We start from the raw sequence: 18016 nt of genomic DNA, 5'->3' as shown, positions 1-18016 counted from the left end.
GCCTTTAATCCGAGCTCTTGAGGGAATTATAAAACAGGATTAGACAGCTCTCAGTCTCATTCTGAGATTCCTGGAAGCAGTATCGCCATTTCAAACTGAGGTAGAGGTAAGAGCCAGTGTCTCACCTCTCTCTCTCTCTCTCTCTCTCTCTCTCACACACACACACACACACACACACACACACAAACACAGAGAGAGAGAGAGAGAGAGAGAGAGAGAGAGAGAGAGAGAGAGAGAGAGAGAGAGGAGAGAGAGAGAGAAGATGTATAGAAAGAGATATAGATATAGACATGATAAAGATAAATATAGATATGTGAATATAAATAAACATTAGGGACCCTCCTAAAGAACTTGTAAATTTCTGAGATACAAACTATGTGTGTCTTTTTTAGCCATCTGGAATAGAAACTTGCCCTTTAATCTTTAAAGAGATCCAGTGGCATCCATAGGAACACCCCAGTGGATCATGAACACACACACACACACACACACACACACACACACACACACACGTATAAGAAAATTTTCAGATCCTGGTGATTACTATTCACCATAGATAGTACCGCTGTCTACTGCTGAATTTTTTCTTCTTTTTGGTACTAGCATCAGAGCCAGGGTCTCACATGCTCTAGCTATGCTACTGAGCTACATTCTCAGACCCCTGTTGATTAACTAGGATGTCTTTCTGATCAGGAATTACAGACACACACAACCTGTTCACACTACGGCTCTTCAATTCAGGGGCAGCTGTGGTGGGGAAGAGACTAGGTTTATAAAATACAAATCAAGATAACATCTAAAAAGCAAATGATAAAGACTCAGTGCCAACAAAGGGAAGAACCCACACCCCCTCTCCCTTTCCTTTACGCCATTAGTCTGTCATAAGTACACCCCAAGCACCTTTCTACTTGAGCACCCCTGAGGCATCCTTCCCTGTGGCATCCTTCCTTCAAATTGGCAAATTCAAGATCAAAGAAAAATACTTAAGAACATTTTCCAACTATCTTCTACTTATTACAGAGACTTTATCCTGTTGGGCAGACCTATCCCTCTGTGCACCAGGTTCAGAGGGAGCCAGTGTTGGAACAGTAAGCAATAGAAAACAAAGGAAGGGAGCCTAGACTTGGTGAACCAGGATATACCCAGGGCCCACACCCAGAGAGATGCTGTTATCTTGGCAGGATAGCAGAAGGGGAGGGCAAAACAAAATGGAGCAAGACTTGACTAGCAGATCACTATGACTTTACTGACAGTCATCACTTGTGGCCTTCTAGTTGTGATTTTCCCTTATACCACACTGGAAGATCAACATATGTTCCCTCCAAGACAAGCAAGTCAAATCTACTTTTCAGTGTTTCTTATCTAATGTACAAGCAAAAAGCAAGGCCCTGTTCCATCACCTGATGTTTTTCTCTTGACTTGGAGACGCTCTAAGATCATCTATTATCCTCTTTAATTTTTGGAAAGTGTGAGAAGTGTTTAATTGGATCCAGCATCAGCTGTTCATCCTGGAGATTGGTGGGGGAGCTGGATTTTGTATGTCAGTCACAGCACAAAAACTGACTGCTTCTGAGGTGGATAAACTATAAAGAGGGATGGGCAGCACTGGGAGAGAGAAGATATCACAGTGGCTATAGCCAGTGCTTCCACAGTTTCTGGGTAGACTCCAGAGTGATAGACTTTTCACCGCAATGACATAATACCCGAGACCTATGGTGTAGAGGAAGACTTGTCTATCTGGGCTCATCATGCCAAAGATTCAGTCCCAGTCCCCCTTGCTTGACCCAATGTACCCCTGCAGGTGTAATAGCAGTGGAGGTGTGTGTGTGTGTGTGTGTGTGTGTGTGTGTGTGTGTGTGTGTGTTGGGGGGGGTACCTGATGGCTAACAGGAAGCAGACAGAATGGAGGAACTGGAAACCAGTATAACCTTTAAAGACATTCCCAATGAACTGCTTCCTCCAGCCAGGGTCACCTCTTTAAGTTTTCAGAACTTCTTAAGACAGTGTCACAGGCTGGGAAATGAGTGCTTCAGACATGGACTGGGACAGAGTCATATGCAAACTATAATAATTCATGCAACACTTTCCCCTTTGTTTTTATATACCTCTTTTACCTGAGTAAAACAAACAAACAAAACAACAACAACAACAAAAACCTGTGAGGTACATTTCCTACCTAGGACTCAGTATGACAACTATGGAAAAGCTCTTAATCCAGTATCATCAAGAGAGATGAATATCCACTGACATCCCCCCATCCCACCCGAGTGTAAGGGAGTCATCCCAGTCATATCTGAAGGGCTTTAGTTCAGAATTTCAGGCATTCCGAATGCCAGTCCTCAACATGGAACAACTGGCTCAGACTTAAGTGTTTCATATGACCAGAAAGGAGGATTCAGTCAATTCCCACCTGGGATGGGGCTCTCTGAGCCTCACAGAAGCTTGGAGTTTGATGACATCACCAAGGAACAGGTGTTGCCTGGTGATGAGCTTTGCTCAAGTCACTTTGGTCCATTTATAGCTATAGGAGACTCTGCTGTCCCTGGAGATGAGATGAGGCCAGCGCTCCAATCCTTTCCTCTCCAAGACTAAGGAACGCTGGGCATAAACTGCTTAGGGCTCCTTCCTAACTTGGGGTTAGACAGAAATAAAATACAGGCATTCCTCAAAGCTATGCTGGCTGACAAATCAAATCAGGATAAATGCCACCATCTGAAAGGGAGGCAGGGTCATCTACAAATGTCCCTGAGCATTGCCATCTGATTGCATATGACTTATCAGACCTCTGTGTTTTCCAGGCCAGCTCAATAAAGATGTGACCTATGCAGACTTCTTCTCCTTCCTGAGCTGCCTCCAGGTAAGCCCAGAGGCCTGCTCCATGACCTCATCACACACACACACACACACACACACACACACACACACACTCAAATGCACACAAGCGTATGTATACACACCCCTTACTGTGTCTATGCCTCTTTAATCAAAGTGCTTTTTAATCTTCACTCAGGTCAGCCCCTGCGGTGGATGGATGTCTTCCAACAAGACCCTCCGGACTCTCACTTCACAGGTAGAGCCGCTGAGTCCTCTGTCCCTGTACTCTGTTTGCAGTAGACTTACCCCCACGATGGGAATCTACAGCATAATGGTCACCAGCCTGGCATGGTCATGGAGCCAGAGAGGGCAAAAGAACTTGTGTGTCCTGTCTGCCTCCATCCCTCCCCAGGAGGGCATACGTGTCTCATGCATGAACACATATGCACACACAGCTGGTAAAATAATCAGAGGCAGTGAACCGAGGAGCTGAGGAAGAAGCTTTATGTGTGACCGGGTGCTCAGAGAGGACCACCACACATGTCTGTAAGAATTCATTTCCCGAGCAAAGTATTTTATACTTCGCTCATAGATTGTAAATTATCTTTATAAGAATTAATGAAACTTATTTTTTTATTTTTGAGACAAGCCTGAATATGTGAGCCAGGCTTGCTCTGAAAACAGGAAAGTTTCTTTCTTGTCTCAGTTTTCCAGGTACTGAGAAAGCAGGCATGGTCTACCAGCTACAAATTTTGTTAATATAACTTTATTGTAAAGAACTTTCAAATTTAAAAAAATATATATAGTCTGATAAAAAAAATTGAAAACATAAAACGTATAAAAATCTACTAAGAACAGCCTCAAAAATTGGGCTGTAGTCAGCTGTGCTTGTATACACTGGGAGATCATGCTACAGAGGCAGAGGCAGGAAGATAACAAGGTTGAGGACTGAGATACAACTTTTGGGGCCAGGAAGATGACTTGATAGCTAAGAGCATTTGCTGCACACGTTTGAGAGCTTGAGTTCAAATTGCCAGCACATACATAAAAAGCTGGTCACGGCTGCACACATGGCTGTAACTACAGCGTTGTGGGGGACAGAGATAAGACAGCCAGCCCAGCTCCAGGCTCAATAAGAGAACCCGTGTCATGGTAATAAAACAGAGAGTGACAGAGTGACTCACCATTCTTCTCTGACCTCAATGACTGTGCATGACACAGACACATGCACACACATGTGCAAGAACACCTGTATGCACACACACACACACACACATACACACAAATTCAGGCTAGGGAGATAGCTCAATCAGTCAGTAAAGTGCTTGCCATGTAATCACATGAGCCAGAGTTCAGTCCCCAGCACCCAAGTGAAAAGCAAGAGCAGAATGCTGGGGAAGTGGTCAGGAGCGTCCCTGGAATTCACTGGCTATCCAGACAACCTAATCAAATAAGCAAGTCCAGGCCAATGAGAGTCCCTATCTCCAAAACCAAGGTGATGGATCCCAAGCAGTAATGTCTGAGGCCATCTTTTGGCATCTATACACATGTATACACATCTGCACACATACCTACATACGTGCATGCACATGTGCACATACAGAGAAGACAATCATTCACGTATCAGTATATGAGTGTCTATTATCACTTCCACAGGTATCTTGTGGTTTTGCCTACTAGATTGAGAATACTCATACAAATTCTAATGTTCTTACATTGTTTCTCCACATTATAATAGCACAACTATTTTGCAATGTCCAACATATGAATGTGGCAGGATTTATCCACCCATGTGTGCAGTTGGACACATGGTTGTTTCCAGGTTTTCACCATGATGAATAACAAGACATGTGTTTTGTGGTGTCTCTGTTTCCTATGTCAAGCTCCTCTAAGATATATTCTTCATGTTAAGGATATGATTGGTATAGCCAAGCTCTTGTCTAGAGCCATGGAACTAACCTATGTTTTCATTTATTCACCCTGACATTCAATATTATCAAGGTTGTTCATCTCATCTTTGTCAAATTCATGTAGAAAAAGTAGAATCTTACTACTTCAATTTACACTGGTTTGATTCCTAATGAATAGTAACATTTTTCATATGTTCCTAGGCCATTTGCACATGAATATATTTTAACGTGCAGAGCTGTTTTCTGCTGATGGCTTGGAGATAGGAAAGTGGAGTGGTGTGTGGAAGATCAATTTCTTTCTCTGCCTGAATTGTCCCACGAAAGTCAAAGCTGAGCTTTCACGGAATTCTTTGTTTCCCTTGTATTCAGAGAGCAGAACAACTCTCCAATACACTGAAAAAAATGGCAGCCACCGAGACATTCACAAACTTCAATCTTTTCTACATGGACTTTGCCTTCCACGAAAGTAAGTCGCTTGTTTTCATTTTGACGGGAGGCAAGCCCAGCAGCTGCAGGGTGGGGCTGTGTTACACAGTGCATGGAGCAGACTAGGCAGGGCGACCCCTGTGTATCTGACATGATGACTCTGAGCACTGAGAAAAGAGAAAGCATGAGGTGCTGTCTGGCAGGTTGAGAATCAATGCTACCTCTTCAATTCTCCATCGTTCTAGAGCCTCTGAATCAACAGGACCAGTGAGTGGCTGGCTGGGGAGAGTTGGAGCTGGAAGTCCCTACTCTAAAGGACTCAGCTAGCAATTCTTGCCAGATTAGCAATGCCTTGTTTACCTGTGTGCTGGAAATAGATGTGACAGAAGCGAAGAGTGAGGCCACGCCCCCCGCGGTAGCGTGCTCACTACCTAGAATAAGCCTGGACCTGAAACTAAGCAGAAGCTCTTAGTGAGAGGGGAAAAAAAAAAAAGTCCTTCTAGAAGTAAACCATGTCCCAACTCTCTGGAAAGAATATTTTTTGACAGCATTCTTACTTAACATGGGAGCCACCGACAAATAACCACACGAACTCAGGCTTGCTTACTAGACTCACTCATTCATCCTTTGCATCCTGATTCTCTTTTTAAAACAATTACTTCCCTCCCAAGATTCATTTTCATTGTTAAGCAATTTTTCTGCATGATAAAAGGCCCTGTTGATTGACTGCCAGCTGAGATGATGCTAATGTAAGGCTTCAGTATGTGCAGCAGAGGGAAGATTCCTCATTGCTGTCCCTCAACCCTAGCCCCCCAGCCCAGGCATCTGGAAGGCAGCAGATGGCCGTCATGAATTATTGAATATTACATTAGCTGACATGGTTTGCATTGCAGGCTGGAGGACTGCAGCTCTGAACATCCTTTCAACGAGATTGATCAGGCGTTCCTAGATTTCCTGCCTCCATGACACTCAGCTCTCTCACGGGGAGAGACACTTTGATAAATAACCTCTCATTAAAATGCAGGGTTAAAGACTTATTAATGAATTCTTGATGTAAACAAATGCACCACCAAGTGATCTTTGATCGTTACCAACCTTGAATGTGAGTAAAGTTATTGAAAATCTAATAATGTCTAGCATTCATGTGGGACATTTTTTATTGTCCAGAATGAGTTCTACAACTGCCATTCATTATCTCTGGTGATGCAGGCATTTTGCTGGGCATCTCTAGCCTCTCCAACTCCAAAACCTCCAAGCGGGGGTTCCCTTTTAAATGTTTTTATTAGCATATATTAATTATGCATAATAACAGCTTCATTCTGACATTTTAACATGCACATAATATATTTCAATCATACTCACCTCCTGGTACCATCTCTTGTCCTCCTCCTACACCCATTGACACTCTTCCACTTCCCAGCTAGCCCCTCTTGACTCTCATATCTCTGGGTCTATGTAGGGCACGGTGTGTTTTATTAGGGTTATTTACAGGTGCTTGTGTGGGGATTTTTTTCAGGAGCATATGCACTGTGCCAATGGCTACACAGTGAAGAAAATGTCTGATCAACCATATCCACATCTTAATATCAAATCCCTTGCTTGGAAATTCCTGTCAACAATGAGAAAAATTCCCTGTTTCATAATTTCTCTCCAAGTTCTTAAAAACAAGTGTGAAGATTTAGTTTTGCCAGCTTCTTCTTGGTCATCTGAAGTTACTGAGCACCCAAGCAGGGAAGACACATGGGCACAGGAAAAGGAGAGTGGAGTGGTGTTCTGGGACTTTCCTGCATCAATGCCTCATAAGGCATTTAAATGGCTATGGACTTCCATGTCTTCCTCTGAAAGGGCCAGAATTTGTATCTCCCTTTTGGGGACTATTATAATATCTCAACTCGTGGCCAAGTTAAGAAATTTCAAACTTGACATCCTAGCATTTATCATAGTACACATAGGACAATCATCTACTCCAGACCCATCTCCGGGGATAACCTCTCGTCTTAAATATCATGGCAGCCTATTAACTTGATAATCTGTCCCTAGTGCTTACAACTTGCTATTATAAGAAGAGCCCAGAATTTATAAGCACGTTCTTATCTCAGTTCAGACATAGATCATAGGACTGTGGAATAGCAAAGACAGGATAACCGTTAGCTGGCATCATCCGCCGGCTTGTCGTCATTGTGGGTAAAGCACCCCCCACATTCTTCCACGTAAGTATTCTCTTCCAGAGCCCAAGCACCTCCCATCATCATTCATACCTGAGGAAATATTTCCACAAGTCCCCCGAGGAAGCTGCGGTGTAAATGCAGCTCATTATTACCCAGGTCTCCTTTCATCAGAAATAAAAACCCAGTCGAGGTGTTTATTAAATCTGCAGGCTGGAGCCCTATGAAAATTGCCCTAGTCTCCACACTGCATTAGAGCTGAGTACCGCACCGCAAATGTCCTCCTTTTTCATCACACAATCTCACATCCCTGTGACAGAGAAAATCGGAGCTGAGCATCCCTGACACTTGGAGGTAGGCACAAGGCCTATTTGCTCTCCGCTCTGACAGCCTGGGTCCAGCACTGAAAGGTGATGGCTCCTTCTGTCATTTGCTGACTCATTCTCCAACCGCTTATGAACTAAGCAGAAGTAGAAATTTGCCTCCAAGACATGTCAACTTGAGCACTGTGACATCCTTTTCCTTTCTCCCCCACCTTCCCAGTGGTGGAAGAGGGAAAATGCGTCTTGACTGATAAGGTCATTTTCACATTGACAGCTTAAACATACCTCCTGCTGCCCCTGGCTTCAAAGACAGCCTGGCTTCAAAGACAGCCCCGCTGTAGTAAACTTGTGCTCTCTCCTCTGTATGTCTGCAAAAGCAGCCAGTGACCTCATGGTGCTGACCAGAATGCAGACTTCTGTTTTAAATAGCTGCTAGCTTTACTATTCATCAAAGCAAGAGCTACCACACGCCCTATAAATCTTCCTCCACTGCTTCTGTGGCTCTCCGAAAAGATGGCCGTGAGTAGAATTTTTCTGACTTACAGATAGAGAAAATATATTGTGCACCACATCCCAACAGATGTTCCATGATCGTTCAAGAAGCTTAATTTAGCTCTTCCAAAACACAAAGAGGAGGTCCTGGGGAGACGACTGTGTTGGTAAAGTGCCTGCCACACAAGCATGAGGACCTGAGTTTGGATCCCCAGACTCCACATAGAAATGGGGTACCGTGGCACATGTCTGTAATCCTACCACTGAGCAGATCCCTGAAACTCTCTTGCCAGATATCCCGGACAAGTTGATGAGCTCCCGGTTCAGTGAGAAATCTTGTCTCAAAAACTAATATATCAAGCAACTGAGGAAAAAGCTTAACATCTACCTCTTGCTTACACACACACACACACACACACACACACACACACACGAATGTGTGGATGCCCATCCATAAACACACACAAGAACAAGCGGGAAAGACTAATCTGCCATGTTGCCCTTGACTAGGCCACTTCTTGAGGAAGAAATGCATGCCATATCTGCAGTTGCCTTTCTCCTAAAAACAGAATCTTATCCTGAAACTGTCACAAAGAATCATTCCATCTAGTAATAGGCAAGGTACACATAAAACCTGTAGTCTTGCCTGTGAGTTACTCACCCTTAAATTTTACATCCCTGGTGGCCACTTCTACGTGGCAACCAGTACTTTGGAAGAAAAAATAATTGTATGAAAAAAAATTGTTTTCCCTGTGGATTGACTGATTGCATATTTGATGAGTCTGTGGTGTGTTCTTTTAATATTAACTATTATTTCATATGGCAAATCAGTTATTCTGAAGGCTGAACTCTGCCACGCTAGTCTACTATGATGCAAAGTTGAGACCAAGTTTGAAAGCATGGATAAGCTTCCCAACAGGGAGGAATACATTATTATTAGTGATACCATTTAGAATTGTCTGAGTATGGTGATAATGGGAAGAAGCCCTTGCCTGGAGTAGCAATGCAGTGCGGAAGCCCTTGTCCAATATACAGGAGCCCTGGGCTCTTGTCCCTTCATTGCCTACCACACAAGAAGAAAACAGCCCCTTCCTCCCCACATTACATCCATGCTTTGTGGCAAAACTTAGCGAATAAATATCCTCCTCCCTTTCCTTTATTCTTCACTGCTGTGTTTCCTGTTCATAACCCCACAAGTGTAGAATTACTTAGCCTCCAAAGTGACTTAGAGGGACCATTTTGAAAATAGGTATCAGTTCTGATGACTGAATTTTATCTGTCTGTTCTATGAAGAGATACATCTACATCTCTCCATTCCTTTGGGGACCACAGAAACTCAAATTAAAATGGAAATATTTTAGAACAATTTTAAACCTTGGAGTCAACAGTGAGCCAAGCTGAAGGAAACTCCTACATAAGCAACTCTGACCCCCTTAACACAAGAATCCTAGCAATGGCTCCCTCAGGGAACTCTATCCTAGCAAATGGCTTTCTCAAGGAACTCTATCTTGACTTAAACCATTTTTTAAACACTTTTTACCATTTTTGTTAACTCACATTTGCCTTCCACTGTGAAGTTTTCTCGCCTCCCAATCACTGCGATTCTATTGTAGGTTTTCCTCTGACCACTGAAGGCACACGGTTTGTTGTTGTTGTCTTTCGCTTGAAACACGTGTGATTTATTGTACATAAATTACTCATTAATAACACTTGTTAAAGGGGACCTGTGAAGGACTCGTATGTCAGCTGTTGACGGTATTTTCTGAGCTGGCTTACAAACTGCACTAAAATTAGTCTCATTAGTTTTAGTTACATCGCTTCGTTCTGTGCCAAATATTTCCATTAGTATAATCCGACCGTACATTGTAGTGGGTGGAGATGCGCATCTTGGCTGAGCTTGTCACCCCACCTTCTCTGCAAAGTCCAGAAGTTCTGCGTGAGGCTTCCTACTCCAGCACACCAGAGAAGTCATGGAGATTTGGGTGAAGTTCACGACTCGCCATGTATCTCCTTAATACCAAAGGGCTCTGACTGGCGACTTTCCTCATCCGCTTGCAGTTTCCCAGCAGGCTCTGTCTAGGAAGTTGCGGGGCCACGAGTGAAGTGAAAGGTACACAAGAGAATGGAAGCAAAATCACTTCTGAGTTCTCAAGGACTAGAGACTGAGGTCCATACTAGGTGGAATCCCTGCCCCACCCCATCCTTGTCAATTTCTGATCGAGTGCAAGGAGAGAGGAGATGGATACCATATAAATAAGAGCCAGCATTCAAGGGTCCATAGGTGTGACCTCAACTCTGCATTTAGAGAAACTCTTAAAATTCCTGGCTCTTCATAGCACATAAACTGTTGGATATTCAGAGTGGAGGTGGGTTTGATAGACAATCACATAAAACTAGCAAATTGAAAAACATTTCCCAGGAAGGGGCAGAACACTGGCTCATCCCCTACTGGACAAGAAGAAAGTGAATAGCCTGAAGCAAGCTTGAATAGTTTGCACATCACATGAGCAGGCAGGGGGCATCCCTGAACAGGTAGAGCTGGCCCTGTGGTCAGGAAGGGGACCTGGAGCCTAGTGGATCCTCAGTATGACATGCAAAGAAATTTAGAATAATTGGAATTGAACCAAAAACTAAAAACCTGATTCCAAGGTTGTGTGCCCCAAAATGTCCAAACAGGCAGGCAACTGGAAACAGAGGCAGGGCAGCTTCCTATGGCCACTCCTTTTTAATAAACACTGCAGCCAAAGGCAGGAAACAAACTGTTGAGGGGTGCAATCTGGTTTAGAAGAAACAACTGAGCTTCTTCATAATAGTGAGTGTGGCTTCCTCATCAGGGCAACTCTTAGCTTTCCATCAAAGGACAAATCCATACCCGTCCTCAGGGGGAAGAAAGAAAGTAATTTGAGGTTCCATATGGGGAACACACTACACAATGGCACAGTGGAAGACTCATTGAGAGTCTTCCAAGAGGTGAAAATTCTACTTACCAACAGCAGCTTCTTCTAAGAACCACCAATTAAACCCAGGAGTGCACCCTTAAAGTGAAAGGAGCTGGGCATGCTGGTACGTGCTGGTAATGCTAGTGCTCCGGATGTAAGGGCAGGAGGATCAGGAGTTCAAGGCCATTCTTGTACATCTAGCAAGTTGGAAACCAATCCAAGCTATCTAACACCCTGACTCAAAAATAGACAAAAAAGAAAACGAGCCACCTATCACCTTGCTCAGGAATAAGTTAAGTGGGGCATCAGCATGGTTTTCCCACTGAACTCTGATAAGGGAAACATTATTTTCCACCTTGGAGACAACGGTTGGAAAAGGATGGCAACTCAGTAGTCATTGCAAAAGCAACAGAGGATTGATTCAGCCTCATGCCAGTGACTTCACCAGACAGTGCCTCCATCCTTCCCCAGGGTAAGGAGAAGGAAAGAGCACAGTCCTCTGGCCTTGAGGTTGAGGAAACTTGGAGAAACGGGCAGAGAGCACAACTGGAATCATAACTGCACTGCAGATTTTGATGCATGCTGGGAAAGTGAGGTGTTCTGCTGGAAGCAGAAGTCTCAGATGGTTCCCTCTGAAGGCTCTCCAGGGACTGCGATTTCTGTGAGGAATTCTTATTGGCTCTGTGATATTACAACGTAGAATTAATTGTACTGCCGCCGTGGAGGAACTGACATGCGTAGTCTTTTATCCCTGTTGAAGGACAGTTTTATTACTTTTCATCTCTTTGGGGCTCATAATATTTTCTCTGTAGCCATGCTCTCTCTAAATGCTGTGTTGAGATAATTTTATGCAATTATATTTCTGACACGCCGTATGATTGTTCTTGGTGACTGCTTGGCGTACGTAGGCAGTGTCTGCAAATGGCAGCACGTGAGAGGAGATATTAGCAAAATGTCATCTTCACATCTGCAAAGAGGCCTGTCCTGCCACACGAGAGAAAGATCAGATGGACTTAAATGGTTGCTGCGCATTTTAACACTCACTTGACTTCCCCTGCCCGCCCTAACACTCAAGCCACATTCACCCCGTATTTTCACACATGCTCTTTTTAGCTTAAAAAAAAAATCACACCATGGGGAGATTATTGCTGTTCTGAAAACTCCCAGCCCGAGGCAACAGCTCAGAGGGAGCCATGATGAGGTAAAAATAAGGGCTAGAGGGCTGGAAAGATGACTCAGTAGTTAAGAGTACTGGCTGTTCTTCCAGAAGACCAGGGTTCAATTCCCAGCACCCACGAGGCAACTCACCACGGTTTCCCACCCAGGGATCTGATGCCCTCTTCTCGTCTCCATGGGTACCAAGTATGCAGGTAGCACACCAACATGCATGCAGGCACAACATCCATACACAAGAATTAACGAAAAGAGCAGGGGACACTGGATGACATCACACGAGCTCCTTATCCTTAGCAGCATGAAACTCGTCTGTAACCCTCCAACTGTGTGTTTTTCAGTCATAGAGGAGTGGCGGAGAAGAGGTGGCCAGCCGTGGCAGCTTATTGAGCCCGTGGATGGATTCCACCCCAATGAGGTGAGTGTTGCTGAGGCTATCTGCTTGGTTTTCTAAAATATATGCATGTATTTATATGTTGGTGTTTATGCTAGTTTATTCTTAGAAGTAATTTTAGATTGTGTGAACACATATGTAACATAGAAAATTTAGTAAAATAATGTGAAAATCAGTGAGAAAGTAAAATAAGGTACAAAATTTACCAGGGTCTCTGATGTGGTTTCTACAGTTCATAAAATATGTGGGGAGCAGTCCTGAGGAACTACTCCAGGAGACCTACAAAACCCGCTCAGGGCTCCCTAGTAGCCAATGAGAAAAGAGCCATCAGCTGTGCCTTACATAAAAAGAAAAGTCAACACCTAGGGGAAAAAAATGACTACAAAATATGATTAAAATACATCATACACATGTATGAAATTCTCAAAAAATGTATTATACTTAAAATAGTAATAATGGCAAGGATTCCTGAATGTGAGTTGTGTGAGAAACAGTGTATGAGTCTCTCTAGAACGAACACCATGAGAGAACAATGTTTTAGCAGTGGCTTGCAGAAAGAGCCGTTCCTTCTCTCCGAATTCAAGCAGTGCTAGGAAGGGGCTGTGCTCTGGTTTCTTTACATCACGCTTGTCCCACTCCCCTCCTGTTATCCGGACAGCGAAGCTCTACTTTTATCTGCCCCATATACTTGACACGCTTGTGACATTTCTATTTTAAAAAGAGAAGAAAGCATCAGGGAGCTCTTGTGACACTTGGACATCCTGAAAGCAGGCTTTCCACGGGGTGGGATGGCCATCTGCCTCAGGCAGTCCTCTGTCACCACAGGCGCCTGACCCAGCTTTGGTCAGTGTGGTATGGCGACGGCAAGGCCCCCACCCCTGGCTGAGTGCGGGAAGGGTCAGGTGCCCTTGAGAACTTGAATGGAATTCATCTTCGCCAGGCCCGGGCTCAGCGTTTGTCCATGGGCATGGTGAAAAAATTACCTCAAAAGGAAAGAAAAAAGAAAGGCGTGCCTAATGGGTGAAAGGCAATGAAGACGTCCATACATGGTAAACTTGAAGGAGCAGATTAAATATCCACCTCACTGTTCAAAACAACCAATTTTTAAAGATCCTAGTAATACACTCAGAATATTGAATTTCTGTGTCAGATAAATGAATTGTTCAGAGAGCTATTGGCTAGAAACTAGTAATTGGGATCTGGCTCCACAAAAATGGTTCCTTTTTTTTATATATATAGAATAATGTGAAACTCCACCCCCTTTTTTTTAGAAGAGGTACCCTTCTAAAACACTCTTCCTCAGGTTCTGTGCGTTTCTGGGATCAAATGACCCTTCCTGCCTCAGCTGCCCCCTTAGAACTAAAGACAGTTGGGACACTTCCTCCCACTGAGGGAGGAGTTCTTGAGCTCCTCTTGGCACAACAGAAGTCTGATTCCATAGACGACAGAGATATAAGAAGATGCCCAGCTATGGTGTCACCAGAAACCAAACACAAAGAAGATGCCCAAAGCTCACAGAGCTTTGTCTTGTCCCTCAGGACAGACATATTTGCATTATCAAATATCAACCCGTCCCTATCTGACTCTTAAAATAATTTGAAAGTTCACGTTCTACCAAATTGGGAGCCTATGCAGGAGTGCGTATGCTTTACATACAGTTGGTTATTGAAATCAGAGTCCTAATGTGTAATGTGTCCCATAGTCTTAACGTGATCCCTGTACGGTGTGTTCCACAATGCGTGAGTGAGTGGTGAGTGAGCGAGTATCCGTACCCATGTCTAAAGTGGGCAACAGTGGGCCACCATGCTCAACCCTATCAAACCCTCCTACCTGTCAAACATATTGAGCTGAAAAGTCCAGGTTGACAACTTGCCATCCAGCAGTGTGTGTTGAGTGCCTGCCCAACTGTCAAAACTCAAAAATGAACAGAAAAATCAGTTTTCGTTGTTTAAGATTATAGCATACAGTAGGAGAGAGCTGGAGAAATAAATGCATTTAATGTGGTAACACTAAGTGTGCAAGCAAGAATGATGAGCTGGGAAGGTGGCAGAAGATGATGTTAGAAAAGGGTATCTGGAGGATGTGACATCAGAGCTAAGACCATGACTGACAAAGGGAATGAAGAGGCGGGGAAAGGCTACAGGAAGTGTGTCGAGCATTGGAAACTGCATGAGCAGAAGTCTGAAGCTAGAGAAAGCTGAGAATGCACATACTTTAGTGCAGCTCGAACAGAGAAGTGCGTGGGATGGAGAGGAAAGAAGAGAGGCTCCGAAGCAGATGCTAGCAAGCTTGCATGGGGTTCCCCTTTTTCCATGAAGAATGAGGCCAATGGATGTTTCCTAGCCAGAAATCAGACTTATATTCCTAAAAGGTAACCATAACAGGGCTGGGCTATAGCTCAGCAATACAGAACCCATCCGGAATGGTTGAGGTCCTAGATTTGATGCCCTCACCATATCTATATTTATTCCTCTTGTCCTTGTTCATAGCTACAGCTGCTGTATCGAGATGGACAATTCTTAGGTGAAGGTAACTGGAAAAAGTAAAAAGAAATTAAGTCAAGCAGCGAAGATATGTTACAGAGAACCAGGGCACCAATTTATAGCCTATAGACACAACATAGCTCAGCCATTAGCTTGAGAGCCCTGAAGTTACGGCATCTGAAGAGTGACTTAGAGCATCACTGGGTCCCAAATCAGACAGCAGGAAAGGAACAGCACTGAAAGAGCCATGGCGTTCACCACACCTAGTTTCCCTCAGGTCCGCCTCAACCCTGTGTCAATGTCTTTGGTGCCTGTAGCCTTGGAAGCCCCATCCAAACCACATTCCCTGCAAAACAATGTCCTCCTAGCCCCATCCTGGGAATTACCCGAAGCCTCCTCTTCAAACTCATGGGGACCATTGGCTCTACAGAGCCACCATGTTAAAGAAGTGGGAGGCCTGTGAACACAAGAGCAGGACACGGGAACACAACTGTTTCTGTCTGAAGAGAAATGAATTGTCTCTGACCAACTGAGAACAAAACGTTATAACAAGGGAGTTTCTATGAATCACGCCCTTCATTCCTCTTCAACCCTGAACCTGTCTGCTGCTAGAGACACACAACACAGAGCCAATGGGCGTCTTTAAAGAGCTAAGCAGCTCCTCCAGGTCTCCATTTGCCTTAACTTTGTAAGTTCATGAGACACAAAAGCCTTGGGAAGGTTTATGGAGGGCCCAGATGGCAACTGTGCAGAGAGGTGTAGGGAGGAGAACAGTCTGGGCCAGTGAACCCACTTCCTAAGCAGCTGGCAAACCAGCAACCACCGTGTATTTAATTTGTCGTTTGCTCTGACTAATAAAAACATCATTCGTCCACTACAGAGAGCCTGGAGCTGAACCTAAATTCCTTCTTAAACATAGGTGTTTACACAGCTGCCATGTTTTCAGTGTTAAAATCAGTGATGTCCACACATGGCCAGGTCCAAGAGGCTGTGTTTTGGTGAGGAGGGCTGAGCGAGAGAGCAGTGCCCTCCTCCAGCTGAGGACACTTGGCCACTGTCTTCTCTACAAAGGTCTCAGCACTCTTACTACAGAGAAAACACAAGCAGGGCAGATTTTCAGCTTTGGGCTGGTAAAGCCTGCATTAAATTTAGCAGTGATTCAACTTCAAAGGCATTAAGCCATTTTGAGTTTTCAGTGAAATCTATGTAGTCCCACTGTATTTGCTCTTTTGAAAATATTACAGAAAAGGTTTTTTTTCTGCTTAGTGTTTTCTTCTATGGTTATTTCACTAAAAGGTTCTTGAATTTGTAGGAGAGAGAGAGAGAGAGAGAGAGAGAGAGAGAGAGAGAACAAAAAGCAGCAACAAAAACAGACCATGGAAAGGAAAAGTGAGAGGCATCCAAAGAATCTCTCGTGGGGGTCTCACTGCAGGTATTTGATCCTCCTGGTGTTTCTTATTCAACTTTAGGAGGGGGACTAAACACGGGTGTACCTCCTGAGGAAGTACAGATGTCAATAGCCATACAGGTGGCCCAGGAAGCATGGCTTAGTTTGAAGCTTGTCATCGGAGGGAGGAGAAATTTGCAAGCTCTACGTAGCACTGGCCAGAAAGTCACCTCTGCCCTCCTGGCCCCAGTGTGTGATGGGGGCTTACGAGGAAAAGCTGAAAGAGACATTCCACCAGAAGCTTACAGAAGCCACCAGAGTGTGAAGTCCCCTTGCTTTGTGGACTCTTCAAAGAGAATTTTAAGGTAGAACAAAGAATTTTTCAGGGGGTGTGCAGGTACCATGGTTTTAGCAGCATTCAGACTTCTGAATGACTGGAATATTGGTCACACCTGACAGGAGCAGGCCAAGCCCTTCTGGCATGCTCTACTTCGGGGAAGGAGCCAGACACACAGGCAGCCGTATATGTGCAGTGGTGCCTACCAGGCAGACGACTGGCCTGTGTATAGCCAAGACCTTCCAATAGCATGGAGGCAAAAAGTCAGAGAAATGGTGTCCTTATGCTCATAACTCAGTCTGATCCCATAGTTGCCCCCAAAGCATGGTTTTTGTGGCATCTTCCACTCTTACTACTTTACTTAAGTTCTCATGGGTGAAAACTGGGTCACTTACTGAGCTGATAATGAAATCCAATCAAAGCCAACATTACTGGAATCAAGAATCTACACATTCAGTATATGTACGTAGCAAGCCTCGGGAGCAGTGGTTCTCAGCTACAGCATCTGTTGGGACTTTCTGGGGCAGCACGGGCAGCTGTAACCCTGTGTGCCTCCGGTTCTCGCCACAGTTCATCTGGTGGGTTGTTTGTGGGCAAGCCCCGAGAAGGCGCTCTTTCAGAGAACTCACTCAGTGATGGAGACTCACTTTGAAAGATACACTCTTGGGACTGCTGTCCTAAAGCCTTCTTCTTCATAGCAAATGCATGAGCAGTTGCTGGCTGTAAGAGAAAATGACAGAATCATATGCACGTTGCTCTGTGAGAGCTAATGTTCATTGTCTAAACCCAAATGGCGGGGGTGGGGAAGCACACTTTGAAAAGTTTGTTCTGGGAGGGAAGAGAAAGGGAAAGGTTTCCCTTGAACACCTTTAAGCAAATGGTATTTTCTGTTTCTAACTTCAAGCTGAGGAAGCATAGAAGAAGGCAAAGTGAGTTCTTTATCAGAGAGATTTCATTTGAGATTCCCAGTATCTCCTGGGGTCAATATAGATTTTCTCCAACCCTCTCAATTCCCAGCAGTAATCGCTGAGCACTTGGCTCAACTCCAGATCATCAAGCAATTAAGTCAAATGTTGTGTGCTACTACAGGAAGCTGACTTGAGATCAGAAACCACTTCTGGCTTCACTGTGCTGTGAAGTGCAGATGTTTAATATGCATCTATTATGATATAT

The 18016-nt window shown here is 44.3% G+C and overlaps 1 protein-coding gene across 1 annotated transcript in view; it reads left to right on the top strand.

The window, feature by feature from the left end:
- Aoah (acyloxyacyl hydrolase) overlaps positions 1–18016 on the top strand; it is a 182822-nt gene that overhangs the window by 159927 nt on the left and 4879 nt on the right. Inside the window, exons 17-20 of the mRNA XM_050142759.1 lie at positions 2799–2857; positions 3011–3070; positions 5094–5190; positions 12584–12660. Of these exons, the coding sequence (XP_049998716.1) occupies positions 2799–2857; positions 3011–3070; positions 5094–5190; positions 12584–12660 (293 nt within the window). The remainder of the gene's footprint in view (positions 1–2798; positions 2858–3010; positions 3071–5093; positions 5191–12583; positions 12661–18016) is intronic.

This window comes from Alexandromys fortis, unplaced genomic scaffold, assembly GCF_014885135.2.
Source record: "Alexandromys fortis isolate MF-2015 unplaced genomic scaffold, M_Fortis_MF-2015_v1.1 scaffold_5, whole genome shotgun sequence".
Classification (NCBI taxonomy): Eukaryota; Metazoa; Chordata; class Mammalia; order Rodentia; family Cricetidae; genus Alexandromys; species Alexandromys fortis.
The sequence above is the reverse complement of the archived record's forward strand: the minus strand, read 5'-3'. Positions and strand labels throughout refer to the sequence as shown.